Genomic DNA, 17870 nt, shown 5'->3' on the forward strand with positions numbered 1-17870 from the left:
TCTATATCCAGGAAGGCAGCAGTGCAATTTTTTTCTCTTCGAGGCATACATTAATGTTTTAACAATCCCATGACACTGTTGTAGAGTTGAATGGGCTTCGCGGAAACCAAACTGGTGTATTGGGATCACTGAATTAATTTCGATGTCTTCTGAGAATCTTTGGAGCAGAAGTCTTTCTAAGATTTTTGACATTATTGGAAGTAAGCTGATTGGTCTATATGAAGTAGTAATATTTGGTGGTATATTTCGTTTACTAATCCTAATTATTTGTGCAAACTTCCAATTAATCGGGTAGTAGGCTAATCTTATGATACTATTATATATCATTGTTAGTGGGACAATTGCTTTTCTCGGTAATTTTTTTAATATTAGCCTAGTGATTACGTCGAAGCCTGGTGCTTTGTAGTTATTGCATCTAGAAATTTGTTCTTTTACATTATTAGAAGTAAAGCATTTGATTGGTAGCATCATTGGGCATGGAGTGTCTAAGAAGTTTTTAGCTTGTTCTTCGTTATTATTGTTATTAAGTTCAGGTGCACCAAAAACGTGTGAGAGATGTTCAGCAAAGATTGCTGCCTTTTCTTGTTCAGTTTTCCCCAGCTTCCATCGGCTTTTCTTAGAGGTGGTATATGCTGTCGTTGCTCTTCAGATGCTGTGGTCTTCTTTTGACAGGCTGTTGATGAATAGGTCAAATGTATCATTCCTCGCGTCTTGTAGAGCATTTATAAAGGTGTTGAATATTTAACTTGGCGCGATTTCTGCCATTTTTGACGATTCTCGTGAGATCAATAAAATTGATTTCTTTCATTGACCAGTTGTAGTAAAATATCCATTTATAAAGATATGTCTTTAAAACCTATGACATGAACTTTCAATTGAGTATTCCAGAACCAGAGGGGACTACAACAAATTCACTATTTGAGATCATTGAAGGTAAAGTTCATCGGTTATAAAAATTTCTAAATAAAGTAACATAACATTTTGGGGAAATAAAATTATTTCAAAATTAGCTTTATTTTTAAAGAAAAAAGGAAACAAATGTTGTATAAGCGTTTTTCGTACTAATAAAACTGAAAAATATTTTAAACTGGAAAAAAAGTATTACTCCGTCTCTTCCTTTTCCTCTTGAATCTGTGCTAGACCTGTATTCATCTTATTGGTACACTTGAGAGTTTTAAAATGGTCATGGTGGATAGGAGGCATGTAATTTAACAATGATTTTAGATATTTCTTTTTCTCTACTGTTATCCCTCTTCCTTCGAGAAATAATAAATCTAACTTCATGTATGGATTTGTTGATCTTTTTCGTGAAGTCTACTATAGAAAATTAAAAATCAGTGTTATAGTTATATTTAAAATACATTTTTCTCAGCTCAAATGGTCGTAACTGAATCCAGGATATTTTAAGCCATTCTACTGTTTCTCCTGTAATTGCTTTCTTTCTATTTACAATATCGTGCTCCAATTTTTTGGTACTGAATAAATCATTTTTTCCATTTTATGAGTACAAAATTTATTCTTCTTTTCTTTGAGATGTTTATTACGTTTATTCAGTCATCTGATACAAATAAATTTTCGTGATATTTTTTTTCCTTGTCAATGACACCAAAATTTTGATCACAATGATTTGATTACTTCATTAGAAGTTCTACAGCAACTTCCTGGTTTGCATACTTCTAAACAAACAGTCTTACCTTTATCTAAAACACCCCTTCATAACTGTTTGCTTTCTTACGAACTGTTTGGACAACTTACGATTTGACTTCCGTTTTAGAGTGTTGGACTGCGTTTCAGATGTCACATGGTCGTTGTCATTATCTAAAATAAAATAAAATAAAAAAATGGTATACAAAAAGTAACTTTAATAATTAAATTAAAGCCTATCGTGAATCATCTAATTTCTTCAAAAAATTCATGATAACGTAGAGTCGGAATAGCCTATACAACAATATATTAAGTATAATACAGTTTTTTAAAGAAATATTAATAAAAAATCCTTTTATCTTATCGCGAATAATACAAAGTACACACCTGTTGTCTCACTATCACTTTCACCAGGCTAATACTCCTCTTCTTTTTCATGAAAATCGGAAAAAGAATCAACGTCACTCAATGCAATATTTTTAATAGATGGCAACACGGGTTCTAAAGTTATTTGAAGTATAGGCATGTGTGGCTTTTGTTTAGATAAAAATATAATCTGCAGAGGTGCACTGAACTTAAAAATTACAACTATGTTGGATAGGCACATTTGGCTCTGAGCCACTCAATTTTGAGTTTTGGTGACAAATAAGAAGACATTTGAAATATAAGCAAAAAAACGCAAAATTTAATGTTTTACATTATAAACGATCACACTTCACGGAAAATACATTTAAGAAAACGGTTTTGGGTGTAGTTTTGTTCTTTTGTAAAACGTAGAATGTGTCAGACCGTTACAACATTGACCTAAGATCACCCATTATCAGCAATACGGGATAGTTTTAACTATGTATCACCAATCATTATATAAAAACTCTTGTACCGGAATGTAAGTAGTATTTTGTTTATTTCTAATTTATTACAACTTAACAGATTATCTTTTACCAATTTGTGGGTTATTACTTTGTCTGCTAAAGCAATTTTATGCATATTAATAAACACAGACATGTAATATTGGCATAATTATTATAACTTTTTTGATCTATATCTTTATAAGACAGCACCCTAATATGGGCTTTTTATAATTTAAGCGTTTAATTTACTTTGTACCACTGACCTGATGATGCTTTGCCAATTTTAGAAAACGAAACCGGTCGTTTTGGGTAGTAAAATTATTAAACTGATTGTGAGTAAGTCTAATTTATTTCTTTTACCTCTTTTGTATAACAAATCTATATTATAAACAGCAGGCACACATACGAATTTATGAACACACATCAGATGAGTTCGAAATTAAAAGAGGAGTGCGACAGGGGGTGTATTGTCACCACTACTATTCAATGCATACGCTGAAGAATTTATGAAAAGAGTTCTTAAAGGAGAAACAACAAGAATAAATGTCAATAAAACATCCATTAACAACATTATATATGCGGACGATACTATCCTAATAGCAGACAACTTTCAAGATCTCCAAAAGCTAATAAATAAGATAAATGATTATGGAGAAGAATATGGATTATCAAGAAACATCAAGAAAACTAATTTGATGAGGATATCAAAAACCCAAAATAATGATGAAAGCCTGACAATTAACGGTAAAACTTTAGAACAAGTTGACAACTACAATTATCTTGGCACAATAATTAATCACACTAAAAATTACTCCAAAGAAATCAAAGTTCGAGAAAAGAAAGCACGAACAAACTTCAATAAAACGAGAAAGATACTTTGTGCAAGATAACTAAAATTAGATTTAAGAGTTAGGCTGGCAAATTGTTAAATTTTTTCGACTCTGCTTTACGGGATAAAAACATGGACACTTAATGTGACGACTACGAAAAAGTTGGAAGCATCTGAACTGTGGGTGTATAGAAGAATCCTGAAGATATCATGGACTGAGCATGTAACAAACAATGAAATCATGAGAAGAGTCGATAAAAGAATGGAAATATTGGAAACCATCAAGACACGAACGCTGCAATACCTGGGGCATGTTACGCATACTAAAAGATACAACATATTTCAGTTAATTATACAAGGGAAAATCCAGGGCAAAAGAAGTGTAGGAAGGATGAGAATCTCATGGTTGCGTAACTTGAGGAAATGGTACGGATGCACATCAATTGCCATAATGATTGCCAACCTCCGTAGCGGAGATGGCACGCAAAGAAGGGCAAGATGTTTGGTAATTATTTTAAGTTATGGTATCATAACATAAATAGTGTAGCTAAGGTCGAACTTTCAAGCCCTTTATATCATTAATAAGATACCTGCAATTACATGTTAAAATCAGAAAGTTCATAGAAAAGGTCTATTCAGATTTTTAATAAAAAAAAGTTAAATTTGGCTAAATGTAAGTTTCTTTTTCAAAAATTATCAACAGTCTCTAATTATGTTACCACATAGTGCTCAATCTATTTTGAAATCCTGAACGATGGCACACGTGTATTACCCGAGAATTCGAGACCAGGCAACACCCAAACCGAATTCAAATTCGTCGAATTTATCCTACGCTTAGAGCTCGGCAAATCCTTTATTAAAGCTAAATTCTATTTCAGATACGTCCAACAAACGGCAAATTCCCCTGTAGACATGAGGGTCGGCATCCACACAGGGGCCGTATTGGCAGGCGTACTTGGTCAGAGACAGTGGCAATTCGACGTTTACTCTAAGGACGTAGAACTGGCAAATAAAATGGAAAGTAGCGGATTAGCAGGGTAAGTACTTAATGATCGTTAATGACATTTAATTAAAAAAGTATTTAGGAACGAAAGGCTGCAAATTGCCTTAAATTTTATTTATTATATTTACAAGTTAAAATGAACCCCTCATGAAATTAGATTTTTCAGCCAAGATTTATTATTAAAGTAGATTAGTACTAAATAAATTAGAGGTAAAAAAAGAGGATAATAATGGAACAATCGGTTTAATGGAACACATCCCTATACATGATTTTTGTTGACTTCGAGCGTGCCTTTGACAGCGTATCTCATGCTGCTTTATGGAAATTTTTAGAGCTAAGAAGCATCCAGCCAAATAATTTCCATTATAAATCACTGTACACTGAGGCGAAATACAGCGTGACACACAATGGAATCAACAGCGACGAATTTGACATGTCATCTATGTCATCTAGCGCTGTTTGTAAGTTGTTTACCGCTATGTCTACATTTCTTTGTTTGGCCGCTATTGCTGTGTCGTCTACATAGAGGCTTAGTAGTGTACCTGGTGTTCTAGATATATCTGTTGTGTATATCGTGTACAGTAGAGGTGACAGTACCGATCCCTGTGACACTCTAGCCTCCGGGTTCCCGAGTTCAGATAGGACTTGTCCTATCCGGATTTTGAAACTACGATTGCTCAAGTACGAAGAGATTAGTCTTGTCATTGCTCCGCTGTAACCGTATCTTCTCATTTTGTAGATCAGTATTTTATGCCAGACTCTGTCGAAAGCTTTGCTTACATCTAGGAAGGCAGCTTCTGTGAATTGTTTGTCATTAAATCCAGCTGCTATGTACTCATTGTACTGTTAATCTGAGTACTCGTAGCTCACTAGAGTGTTCTGATCTAAAACCGAATTGGGCTTCGGGTATTTTATCTAATCTGTCTGTTTCAGTTTGGAGTCTGCTAAGTATCTTGCTGATTGCAGGTAGTAAGGGGATTGGCCTGTAGTTTTGCGGGAATGTGCTGTTTTTTCCGGGATTTAGTAACATTCTGACATGGGCCTCTTTCCATCTGTTTGGGAAATACTATGGCTCTCGCTGGTAAGTATTTTAGAGCCCTGTTCGTTATTTGATCGTGACCAGGTGCTTTTTTCAGCGAGCTATATTTAATTAGCTCGTTTCACTCCTCCGGTGATGTAGCAGGGATGATTTTGTTCGGGTTTTTGGGTCTTTCTCTTTGTCTTCTGACTTCTTCTATGAAGTCCATGTCCTCGTCTGGCTGGTAATTTATTGTACACCCTCTCTCGAAAGCACTCCTCATTACCTCTGCGGTGTAGACTATTCCGTTTTCTCCATGTAATGGAGGGATTGGCTTTCTGTCGTTTCTCAGTATTCTCTGGAGATTCCAAATATTTTGCATATTTGGTCCTTGCTCCTCCATGTCTCTTATATAGTTTTCCCAGATTTCACTACGGTGTTGTTGTAGTGCTGTTTTGACCTCTCTGTTTAGACTATTTGCTCTATTTTTATCTGCCTAGTTCCTTGTCCTTCTTGCTGTCTGCTTTGCTCTCTATTTTTCCTTATTAAGTCTTTTATTTCTTGTGGTATATCCTTAAATCTTCCCGTGTGCATTTCTACTTCCTCTTCTGTTGTACTGTTTCTGAGTGCCTGTTGGATGATGTTTTCCAACTCTAGGACTCTGTCTTCTATTTCTCGTGGGTTCTCTATCACTATAACTATGTTAGTTCCATTGCTTACGAGTCTTTTAAAGTTTTTTCACTTTGTTTTCTTTTTAACTCTTTTGATTGTACTTTCTTCTTCCCACGTTCCTAGTTCTAATAGAATGGGGTTGTGGTCCGTTGTGCCTTCGTTTAATGTTTGTATTTCTATTTGTAGTCCTAGGTTTCTTGCTACTACAATGTCTATGTGTGTAGGAAGTCCGTTTCCTGGGTAATGCGTTGGGTCTGTGGTGCCCATTGTCATAATGTCGTCATTATTTTCTATGTATGTGTTTAGTAGTCTTCCGTTTCTGTTCGTAGCTCTGTCGTTCCAGTTTGGGAATATTGCGTTTAGGTCTCCTATTATGATTGAGGGTTCGTCGTTTAGGAACGTATTTAAGTCGTCTTTAATCAGTAGGTCTTGTGGTCTTATGTAGGCGGAGGTAATTTGATGTTGATATTTGATGTTGATATTGTTCGTGAGCTTGTTGTATTGCCACGACGTCCATTTCATATCTATTGACAAGTTCGTCCAGTATATTCTGGTTGGTCCTTATGCCTCCTGGGTTCCAGGAGCCTCTCTTCAAGTATGCCCTATTTGCTTGCACTAGTTTAGTGCTAGCTTTATGTCTGCGATCGCCGTTTGGACAATTCTAGTGACCCGTTCCTTAACTGAGTTCACTAGGCCGTCTTGTTGTTGTTTCGGGATCAAGATGGTGTTCTCGGTATTTTGAGCTTTTGCTGCCTGGGCGTAGGAAGATCCGCTTGATGTTTGTTGCGGCCTTTTTTACGGGGCTTGTTGTCTCTGGGGTTGTTTTCTTCCCCAGTTTGGACTTCTGTGGCATCCTCTGAAGTTTGCCGGGTGTTGCCCCTGGCAGTTGGCACATTTTTCCTTGTGTTCTCGGGGCATTTAGCAGTTTCTTGTAGAGTGATTTTCTCCGCATCGTACGCATCTAGGTGTCTTAAAACACGCACCCTGCGCGTGGCGGTACATCTGGCAGTTGAAACATTGCGTGGGCCCAGTTGCTTTTCTGAAGTCCTCGATGTGGACCTTCATGTGCATCAGATTAGTAATGCGCCTGGCTTTTTTTAACTTCCTCCTTCTCCAGTGTCAGCACAAACATTGGTAGATTTCTTTTATTACTCTTTCTGGAAATTATGTTCTTTATCGATTCACATTCGATATCATACTCTTCTTTGATAGTATTGAACAGTTCTGTAATGTCTGTGTTTGGAGGTAGTCCTCTTAAAACCATTCTTGGTTTTATGTCTTCCTCTAGTGGGAAGGCAATCCACCGCATAGGAGTATCACGAGGGGCTAAGCCCGTTTACTTGTTGACTTACCTATGCCTTGATTTTAGCCTCCGTGAAAATTCGATTAATACAAATTCCCCGGTTCAGCTTTGTCTCGGCATAGGCTTTTGCCTCTAGTGGCCTCGGCCGCTGCTTACGCTAGTCTCCGCTCTGCGTGCTTTCATTCACGGCACAGACTGATAAGTCCGGCTTCGACTCAATGCTGCAACTCTTCACGTGAGGTGTTCACGTGTCGCTTATACTCCACGTCCGTACTGTTCAGCGGCTGACGCTGAACTGTGTACCTGACTCCGCGTTGTACTACGGAGGTCATATTTACACACATATTCTCCTTTTGAGTCGCACTAAATGACTTAAGGACAGGAGGAGATTTGTTTTCTGTGGTTTCCCAATCTCATTGCACAACAATACTTGATCCTAGGAGAAGCTATAGTCACAGCTAACAACGTCGATGCGTTTGCACTGAACAACAAATGGCTTGACAATCTGAATGGAATTGTTTTTTATTAAATGAGAATTGTATGTTGTTGGTAGACTTGGTTACTAGCTTACGAAGAACAATACTGGAACTAGGAATGGCGGCGAGAGCGTGGACTTGCGTTTGCTCACCCCAATAAAAGTCACTCTTGAAAAAGCTGAAACGAGGTTTTATAAAAAATTCATTCATTCATTCACTTCGAAATGGATGTAAAGAAACTGTAAAGCTTGAATTAAAATTACGATATTTATTTTTATTTCAAAACTGTTTTTAAAAAACTGCGTCCAATGTAGAAGCCGAACTGCCAAGTAAAAGATTTGCGTTATTTATATTTGTGAATTATTTTAAACGAGATAATAGAATTTAAATACATCATCTTTAAACTAAATCCTATCGTTTATAAGTAAAACATTAAAAAGTACTTAATCTAACATCTTTGATCATAAAATAATCCCCATCTAACAATAACTGTTAGATATGTACATATCAATTTTCAATTCTACGGCAATTGTGGTAGGTTAGCACAGTCAGAATAATAAAACGGGTCTAACCGTTTTAAATATTACATACTTGAATTTCTCGCACTAATGTTACAATTTCTTCAGCTCTGGCTCGAAAGCGTGAAGCTATCTAACAAATAAAATAGAAAGGATAGGATTAGCTGGATGAGGAAAAGTTAATGTGGTGGATGCGGTTAGACAATTGGGTCGTTTTTGATGGGAATGGGCTTTTGAAAATGAGAAGTTCGTTTACGGGGGATAAATTCCAAGCAAAATAACTGCTTTAAATTTCACATATTTTAAGTAAGTTATTATCTAGTTTTCTGGAAATTGGGTATTTTAATAAATTCTTTGTAAAAAGAAGACTAATTCAGATCGTCAAATTATTACAAAATAAGTACATAGATAATTTTGTCAAACCCTCATATTTTATTATTATATAATAATAAAATCCTGGATATCTGGATAACGAGATCATTATGAGTGTAAATTTAAAACTGATATTATTTATGATGCTGTCAATAAAAAAAGAGTCTATTATCACTGGCCGAGCTTTCGACGCCCTCTCTGACGGATTCTTCAGGGCTTTCGGGGTCTCACTTTTTGCTTTTTAATTTCTTTTTGAGGCCTCAATTTCTAAAACTCAAACACCACACTTATTTTTTTTTTCTATCTACAAAATTCTTAGAAAGGCGAGTTTTGCGCTTCTTCGTGAAGCTATTTATTTTATTAGACAAAAACTACATGTAACAAATACTAATATTTTCAATATCTGGTAATTTATTCATTTTTTTATTGTCTATCCTATATACACCAAGGCCTAAACACTTTCGAATCTAAGACTAAAACTCAAACACCATACTTCTTTATCTTAGTTTTATATTAGAATGACCAGTTTTGCGCTTCTCTGTAAGCTCAACCATACAGGGTTGTCTGTATGTTCAAGCATACAGACAACCCTGAACTCTTTTGACTCTAAGTCTGAAGCTCAGAGACACATACTGGTTTATAACTTTTCTGATACAACTATTTTCACTATTACCACATTTTAACCAAAGGTTTTAATGGCTCTGTTACACCAAGTCACATTTCAATTGAGACAATCATCTGTCAAACTGACGATCAATATAGTTTCCGAAGATGCTAAAATAGCTAGGCAAGATATCGCTAGGGTTCTTAGAAACTTAAAGTCTCCTACTTCAAATACTAGCCATTCCCAGAGGAAAGCTCTCAAAAAAACGTTAGTCAAATCAAAATCAAGTCATTCTTAACGCCAATAAAGAAAATTCAAAATTCTGGAACACGCCGAATATATATATCCTATTTTATTTTATCGAACTTCTTAAACAATATTCTATCTCACCGTCAGCGATTCTAGTAAGTTGCGACATCGTATCACTCATTACAACGATTATTATAGACTAAACCCTAAATATTCTGGAAACTAAATACAGTATCCTGCAAGACCACTTATCTTGTCTACCATTTATTTTATCTTCCAAAATCAATTTCACAGACAAATAAATGGTGTCCCAATGGCCTCCTTACTATCTCCAGTAATTCTTCTTCTTGACTGGCCCTACAACTCGGGGTAAGTCTTCGCTGCATCCACTATGGCCTTACATCTTCTACGATCTTGTGCTTCCATTTCCTATTGTCTGAGCTCTCAAAAAACACTGTTTCTAGCACATTATCTCTCTCTCTCTCTCTGATCCTATCACATGACTTGTTCATCTTATCCGGTTAGCTTTTATCGGTCTGACGAGATGTTTTCGTTACCATATATAGTCACCAATTCAGAATTGCGGCAACTTCTCCACTCTCATGTCAATGCATCGTTTTGAATGCAAAAGAAACTACTTTAACATTTTTTACCGTTGTTTTATCATGTCAAAGTATGATTTATTTTTTTGGAAGCTTTAAAGCCTCTGATAAAATATCTTGAATATGTTGCATGTGTAAGTCCATTTTAAATAGGTGAAAAGAAATAAGATTAAGACTTACAATCAATTTATTCTACCACCAACGAGTTTCTCATACTAAAATTTGCCATGCATCTTCAGATCAAGGGTACATAGTAAACTAAATGCTTAAAATATAATAACCTGTATTAAGGTGCTGTCTGGCACAGAATGTATAGTAATTCTGCCAATATTATATGTGTGTTATTAATAAAGATTAATTTAAATTGATTAAGTAAAAACTAAGTAAAAACAATCTAAAAAAATTAAAATTAACTAATTAAATAGTACTTACATGCCGATACAAGGATTATTAACAAATGTTTGAAAAAACACAGTTAAAAAACCGTTATGGTAAACTGGTGACGGGCGATAATCGGTTTTATTGCAACTATTAACTATGCAACGAATAAAGGGATATTTCTTGAGAGGAAAAGATATTATTAACTAGATTAGGACTTATTACAGGTTTAATATTTCCTTTGTTTATTTTCCTTATGTGGTCAATGAAACTAAAAATTAAATAGACAATAAATTGGCTTTGAATTTATTTTATAAAAACTTACTTAGTTATAGTTTCATAAAGGGCTTGATTTTTCTTCTGGTAGTATTTTCATATATCTTTCAAATTGTTCTTGTTTAGGTTATTGTTTTCTTATCAAATGTTTTCTTTATCAAAACTGTCACATGTTAGGTTAATGGCAGGGTATGCTTATCTTGAGTGACATGACATTTAACCTCTTCTTACAGGTTACTTGATATCAACTTCTAAAGGTCAGTTTATTGGTTCATGGAACTAAAAGTTGTACTTTGAATTGTTTGTCCTAATAGGTTGGTGACAGGATATCTTGTCATCAGTTCGTTTAAAAGTTGGATCTGTGGTTTTTGTTGGGTTGTTTTTTTGGAGGAAAAAAGGTTGAGATTTTTGGGTTCACGTGTGCCAAGGGTACTGAATATACAGAAAATTTCTGGATTTAAAACTTAATTTCACCTCAACAGGATCAGGAATCAATTCTATTTGTAAAATAGGCGCTTATAGCGGATTAAATTCTTGATTGAGAATTATTTTACATTAAGGTCACCTTACATCATCGGTAAGTCCTATCTAAGACCTATTATTCCATCAATCACAACTTAAACACTTGCTAAGACTATTCTTTTACTTTCAGACCTTATACTTTTATTTTATATTCTTCTCCTCCTTTAAATCTTCTATTTGGTGTTTACTTTTTATTGGCTTCTATACAAGCTGTTCGTCGTTTGGATCTACAACTTCAAGAAGCTGATTGTAGGGTTATTGGATATAAAGAAGACCAAGCTATAGACCCTAAGAAGGAAAGTGGACAATAAACTTGGTGAAAATTAACCATTTAACCTGCAACCATTTCGTCTACCTTACCATATTTGGGTTAATACTAGCCACATATTCAAATAGTTTATCTGTGGTTACATACAACTGATGTATTTATAATAACCTTCTCTTCCACCAGACGTTTAGATAATTGAAACTATTAATATCTGAAATAAAAGTAACCTTAAATTATAATTAGTAGTTTAAAGTATAATTAGATTAAGTTAGATCACAAGTAAAGTTAGATATTTAGTAAGTAATTAGGGGTATAGATTACAAGGCTTATTTAATTTAGTTAAGTTAGTGTTAGAAACTTAGTAGGAATAAACTACCACAAAATACAGACGGTGTGATATAATATTAAGTTAGAAACTTACCGTTGACAAAGTAGTGTACACCTAAGGTATATATATATATATATATATATATATATATATATATATATATATATATATATATATATATATACGCTGGGGTTATTCAAATCATTGTTAATAATCCATATTCTTTGCTCTAAACATTAAAATTACAATTAACACAATGTAAAAATACAATTAACCTCACTATTGAATAAAAATTTAAACTATAAACACAGTATAGATAACAACCAGTATTCTCACTCTACCGCGGTACCTTTGATCTTTTTAGACAAAATTCGGTGACCTTGACGCCATATTTTCTGGACGAAAACCGTGGACTGGCCCTGCACATATGCACGCGACAGAGCCGACTTTGATTTATTTAACAAAATTGATTTTAATTTCAACCAATTTCAAAACTCTTCTTGCTACTCTTTCATTCTTCGAGAAATTAAAAAAAAAAAAAAAACCTAAAATTGTTTTGCGTTGTATTTATGATTTTGTTTTCTAAAGTTTCACAACTATTTGTTACAGAACTGTCTTATACACTATCAAAAAAAAAATCAAATGGAGAGTTATGCAACAGTTTTTAATAAATATGCTAGTTTTAAAGCTGTATGGTTATAAAGTAGAATAAAATGCAAAGTTTCATTTCAAAATTCAAATACAGAGTTTGAAATCAGTTAATATATTTTAATTATATCTCACTAAAAACACAAGAGGATGTGAACAAAACTCCTAAATATGTATATTGATTAGTGATTGATCTTACCTGTTCATTGTAATAGACTATTTTGACTTGTTATTTCGATATAAACGATTAAATAATGTGTTATTGATGTTTCCAAATAATCATTTTATTATTTTTTCTTTTAGTTTTATTTTCATATTTTTGAGTATTGAAATTTCTGTTATTGAATTTTAACAAATAGTACAAACGTACACGGCTAAATAAAGTTGTACAATATTTGAGTGGACTTTGTTTAAAAGGTGACTAAAAGTTATGGTACTAAGTCGAGAAACATGTTTTACTTATATTCGGCTTTACAGCTAATATGTCAAAATTCTTTTGAAAGAGAATGTCAAGTATACCTACTTATAAAGTCAGCAGAATCACCAGTAGGGATTTTTAGATTACCAAATGTGTCACCGGTTCTATTTTTATATACATTAACATATTGATATACAGTTTTAGCCGACAAATTAGTTACACTTTTTGAGTAGCTGTCTGGTATATTATTTTTAAATAATATATTAGGGCTGGGTAAACAAAATTTGCTACACAAAACATTTTTGTAAAACTTTTGGCCCCTTGAAGTACATTAAGAGACATCCTGTTTAAACTGATTACTGAATCTTCTACCTCTTGCCTTTTTTCTAGACTGTAAAATTTGAACATTTATGAAATTAGCTAAATTTAACGAAGGACAAAATTTAGATGTAAGTGCCATGTGTACTTCAATTGTCACATTATCGACACATTTCTTTTCTGTAGAATGTACAGAATGTTTTCTGAATTTTTTATTTAAATAATGGTTTTCCTTCCATAATTTTATAACTGTACTTCATAGCACAATTTTTCTTTGAGTTTTTTCTTACAATCCTTGTTGATGTACATTAGACGTCTAACGGAATCGTACAAAGTGCTAAAAGTAGCGTCATCCTGTTAATGGTAAGAATGTATTTGTGGAAATAAAAAATAAATTTTTAAATGAACTTCATTTATTATTACATGTTGCATTAGATATTACATTTATTTGTTTATTTAATAATAACAAAGGTGACAGACCCACTGTCAAAATTAGACAAAAATACATTGTAGATAAATACAATTACAGATAAAAATCAAATATACATGTATAAAACAAGTACACATTAAGTTTACAAAGTATCATTTTGTAGTTTAAAATTTCAGAAGTTAAACAAATTATATCTCATGAGCACTGGTTTGCATGTATGAGAAGTCAGATCATACCTATATTTGAACCATAATTAGTTCTGCGATGAGATATATGGAAATGTAAATTCTGAAGAAGTGAACGGGAAGGAATATGAAAAGAAATTAGCTAAAGCAATTTAGGAGTATGGATTATTCTATAATTAATTGCTTTTGTTCAAATGTGATTTTGAATGATATTTTACATTTTTGTTTACTTGATCTTGATTAATGTCAATATAATTAATTATTAATTAATTAGAAGAAACACTCTAATACATTTTTATGGAATATGATCAGATATTTTAGTTATATCTCTAAAAACTAAAAACATAAGATAATGTGAAGAGAACCCCTAAATGGGTATATTAATTATTCATTGATATTATCTGTTCATTGTAATAAAAAAGAGTATTTTGACTTATTATATTGTTATAAACAAGTAAATAATGTTTTATTGATGTTTCCAAATAATCAATTTATTATTTTTTCTTTTGGTTATATTTTCATGTTTTTCAGTCTTGAAATTTCTCTTCATGAATTGTAATGAATATTATAAACATACACAGCTAAATAAAGTTATACAATATTTTATTTTAATAATATTTGGCTTTGCAATTAATATGCCAAAGGAATATGAAAAGAAATTAGCTAAATTAATTTAGGAGTATGGATTATTCTATAAACAATTGCTTTTGTTCAAATGTGATTTTGAATGATATTTTACATTGTTGTTTACTTGATCTTGATTAATGTCAATATAATTAATTAGAAGTAATACTCAATACATTTTTATGGAATATGATCAGATATTTTAGTTACATCTCACTAAAAACATAAGATAATGTGAAGAAAACCCCTAAATAGGTATATTAATTATTAATCGATATTATCTGATCACTGTAATAAATAAAGAGTATTTTGACTTTTTATATTGTTATAAATAAGTAAATAATGCTTTATTGATGTTTCCAAATAATCAATTTATTATTTTTTCTTTTGGTTATATTTTCATGTTTTTCAGTTTCAAATTTCTCTTCATGAATTTTAATGAATAGTACAAACATACACAGCTAAATAAAGTTCTACAATATTTTAGTGGAAATTGTTCACAAGGGTGGCTAAAATTTATTGTACTAAATAGAGAAACATATGTTTTAATAATATTTGGCTGTACAGCTAATATGTCAAAATTCTTGTGAAAGAGACAGTCAAGTATACTAATAAAGTTAATAAAATCACCAGTAGGCATTTTTAGATTACCATATGTCTCACCAGTTCTATTTTCATATCCGTTAAATATGAATATACAATAGTATCTCACAAATTGGTTACACTTTTTGAGTATATGCCACATATTTCACAACTATGGAATTCTTAAACATTTTTTTATTAAATATCCACACAAATAGGTTATAAAATTTCAATTTTTCAATTGTCAATATACTTCTTTTCTGTAGACTGTAACTTCTGAAGTTTATTTTTTAAATAATGGTTTTTCTTCCTTAATTGTATAACTGTACTTCATAATACATTTTTTCGGGGAGTATTTATTGATAATTGTTGTGACACTTGAGTTGAACTTGGTGTTACTGGAAGTGTAGTTACATGTTCAGGTTCTCCATGGAATATGTTGTTTTTACCAGGAGTAATAGTAATATGTATCCTGAAGTACAGTTATAGTAGATGGTTTATGTTTAATACTAACATTTTTCTCTATATCCATAGCTGAACTTTTCACTACTTCTAAAAGAAAAAGAGAAAGCTTACATATGTGTTACATCTTAATTATTTATTTTATTTACCTTCATTAATAGGACATCTTGGAAGACATGTTTTGGACTAAGTACTGCAGAATAATTATGATCAAAAGTTGATGAGCCCTCTGTTAAAGGAAAGTTTGTGAGAACTGCAGAAGGTTGTAATCGATTTCTCATATCATTCAGAAACATCTTATTGTCGAAATGAGTACCATAAAGACGATGACTTCTATGTAAACGTTCTGCCTTATTCAATAAATCTTCTCGTCCACATGCCATTAACCAAATTTTTGCCTAAATACAAACATTTTTTTAATACACGATGAAACGTTAATAAATAATATAACATCTTAACATCTGTAATACACAATTTTAATCCTAATTTAACACTCACCTATTAACATCTTTTGGAAAGAAAACAATACTTTTCCTAGAATTATTACAACACTTTGTAGCTGCACAAGTGTGGCAAGGCTTTTTGTTTTTATTTTTGTACATATCGACGTACTTATACAACGTAATTGCGAAATAAAAATGTATAAAGTTTATTTGTATCTATAAATACACAAAAAGTAAACAAATACAATGGCCTCTATATTATTTATCTATGACAAATGACAATGACCAATGAGAGCCGTCAAATTTTTCGGAGTCCAGAGAAAATGGCGTCGCTGTCTGCGCGAGTAAAATGCGCGAACTTTCGCGCCAAAGCGGAGTGGGAATACTGGTTGTTGTCTATACTGTGCTATAAACATAAAGTGTAGTTCTTGACAGGTGACAACCATAGATAGGTGACAACAACACCTCCGCTGGGTTATGGCTAATGGTCTGATACGCGGCATTATCCGATAAAATTGGGCCATAACATTTTACCCACCCCACTCTCCGGGTATATATTGGATTTAAACCAAATCTTAAAGAGCTGGTCCGATTATACCACCTTTAATTTATAAAAATAGAATATTTTTGGTAACAGACTGTAAGTATTGATGTGTTATATTATTTAAAAGTTATTTATATTTATTGAAAGGTATATTTTAAAAATATGTGTTATTGAAATTATCTATTCATAACAAACAACAGTGTAACAATGTAGAAAAATATTGATCTTCTATTTTTGATGTAAGTTTGGGTGTACAATTACTCCAACTTGTAATTATCAAGTTACTGATCAACCATTTTTGGTCAGTATTTGTGCAAAAAAGAAATTATTGTGATATCAGTTAAAACTAAAATCACTTAAGTACAAACATAATACATTAAAAAAGACTAAAACAAACATTTAATTAAAAAAGATGTATTTTGTAGCACTACATCACTTGTATGCAGGAGGAACTAGCAAACAGGAATAGTTATTTGTTGTCTAATATATACATATTGAGACCATAAGACAAGTTAGAACCATTCTTACCTACATGTAGTACCTGCTCTATTACCTATTATGAAAATAAAGACGGCAATTTTTAAACTTAAGACCAAAGTATAATTATTTCGCATTAAATCTCTAAATATTTAACTGTATTTTAGCAAAAAATTATGTCAATATTTTAGGCAGGACTTGCACATTTTTCTGTTATTTATCAGTGTATCTTGTGTATCTTTTCTAATTCTACATTCTTATTTATTAACATCAATCTTATTCTACATTTTTATTTTTCCTTTAGGCAAATTGTACGAATTTACTTCGGACTCAGGGTACGCTTTAACAGATGTAATTGTGTTTTTTCGTTGTGAAACTATCTAGTTTGTATGTGACTTGAAAAATCGCTGGCGATTTTCTGTTACCTAAAAGTCTTGATGATGAAATCTTTATCAAATGGGTAGCTTTTTCTACAAGAAGCCACACAGACGTTGGACATGGAGGATCCCAGACGAAAATACCCGCAACGAAATAGATTACTTTATTACAGATAAAAAATACATATTTAAAGATGTGACCGTTCTTAATAGATTCTCGACAATCTCTGACCATAGGATGGTTAGAGCTACCATTAAGATATCTACTTACTTAGATAGAAGTCATATAATAAAAAAGAAATACTCTCACTGGACACTTTCACAAGACGAAACAGCATTTGGAGACTACATTAACACTCTTGTTCACAGTATAATACCAAACGGTGAGTTGAACAAACAAATAGTTGGTACACTTAAACTGGCACACACGTTTTTTGCCCAAAGACTAA

At 32.5% G+C, this 17870-nt stretch overlaps 1 protein-coding gene and 1 long non-coding RNA gene across 2 annotated transcripts in view; one reads left to right on the forward strand and one right to left on the reverse strand.

Moving 5' to 3' along the window:
- Ac3 (Adenylate cyclase 3) overlaps window positions 1–17870 on the forward strand; it is a 399292-nt gene that overhangs the window by 324778 nt on the left and 56644 nt on the right. The window contains exon 7 of the mRNA XM_072532716.1: window positions 4203–4361. Within this exon, the coding sequence (XP_072388817.1) occupies window positions 4203–4361 (159 nt within the window). The remainder of the gene's footprint in view (window positions 1–4202; window positions 4362–17870) is intronic.
- LOC140440783 (uncharacterized) lies at window positions 14845–16261 on the reverse strand. Its single transcript, XR_011950931.1, has 3 exons — window positions 16079–16261; window positions 15730–15978; window positions 14845–15670 (listed from the first exon to the last, which is right to left on the reverse strand). It is a non-coding gene; the product is annotated as an uncharacterized lncRNA (long non-coding RNA).

The sequence above is a fragment of the Diabrotica undecimpunctata genome, chromosome 5, assembly GCF_040954645.1.
Source record: "Diabrotica undecimpunctata isolate CICGRU chromosome 5, icDiaUnde3, whole genome shotgun sequence".
Taxonomy (NCBI): domain Eukaryota; kingdom Metazoa; phylum Arthropoda; class Insecta; order Coleoptera; family Chrysomelidae; genus Diabrotica; species Diabrotica undecimpunctata.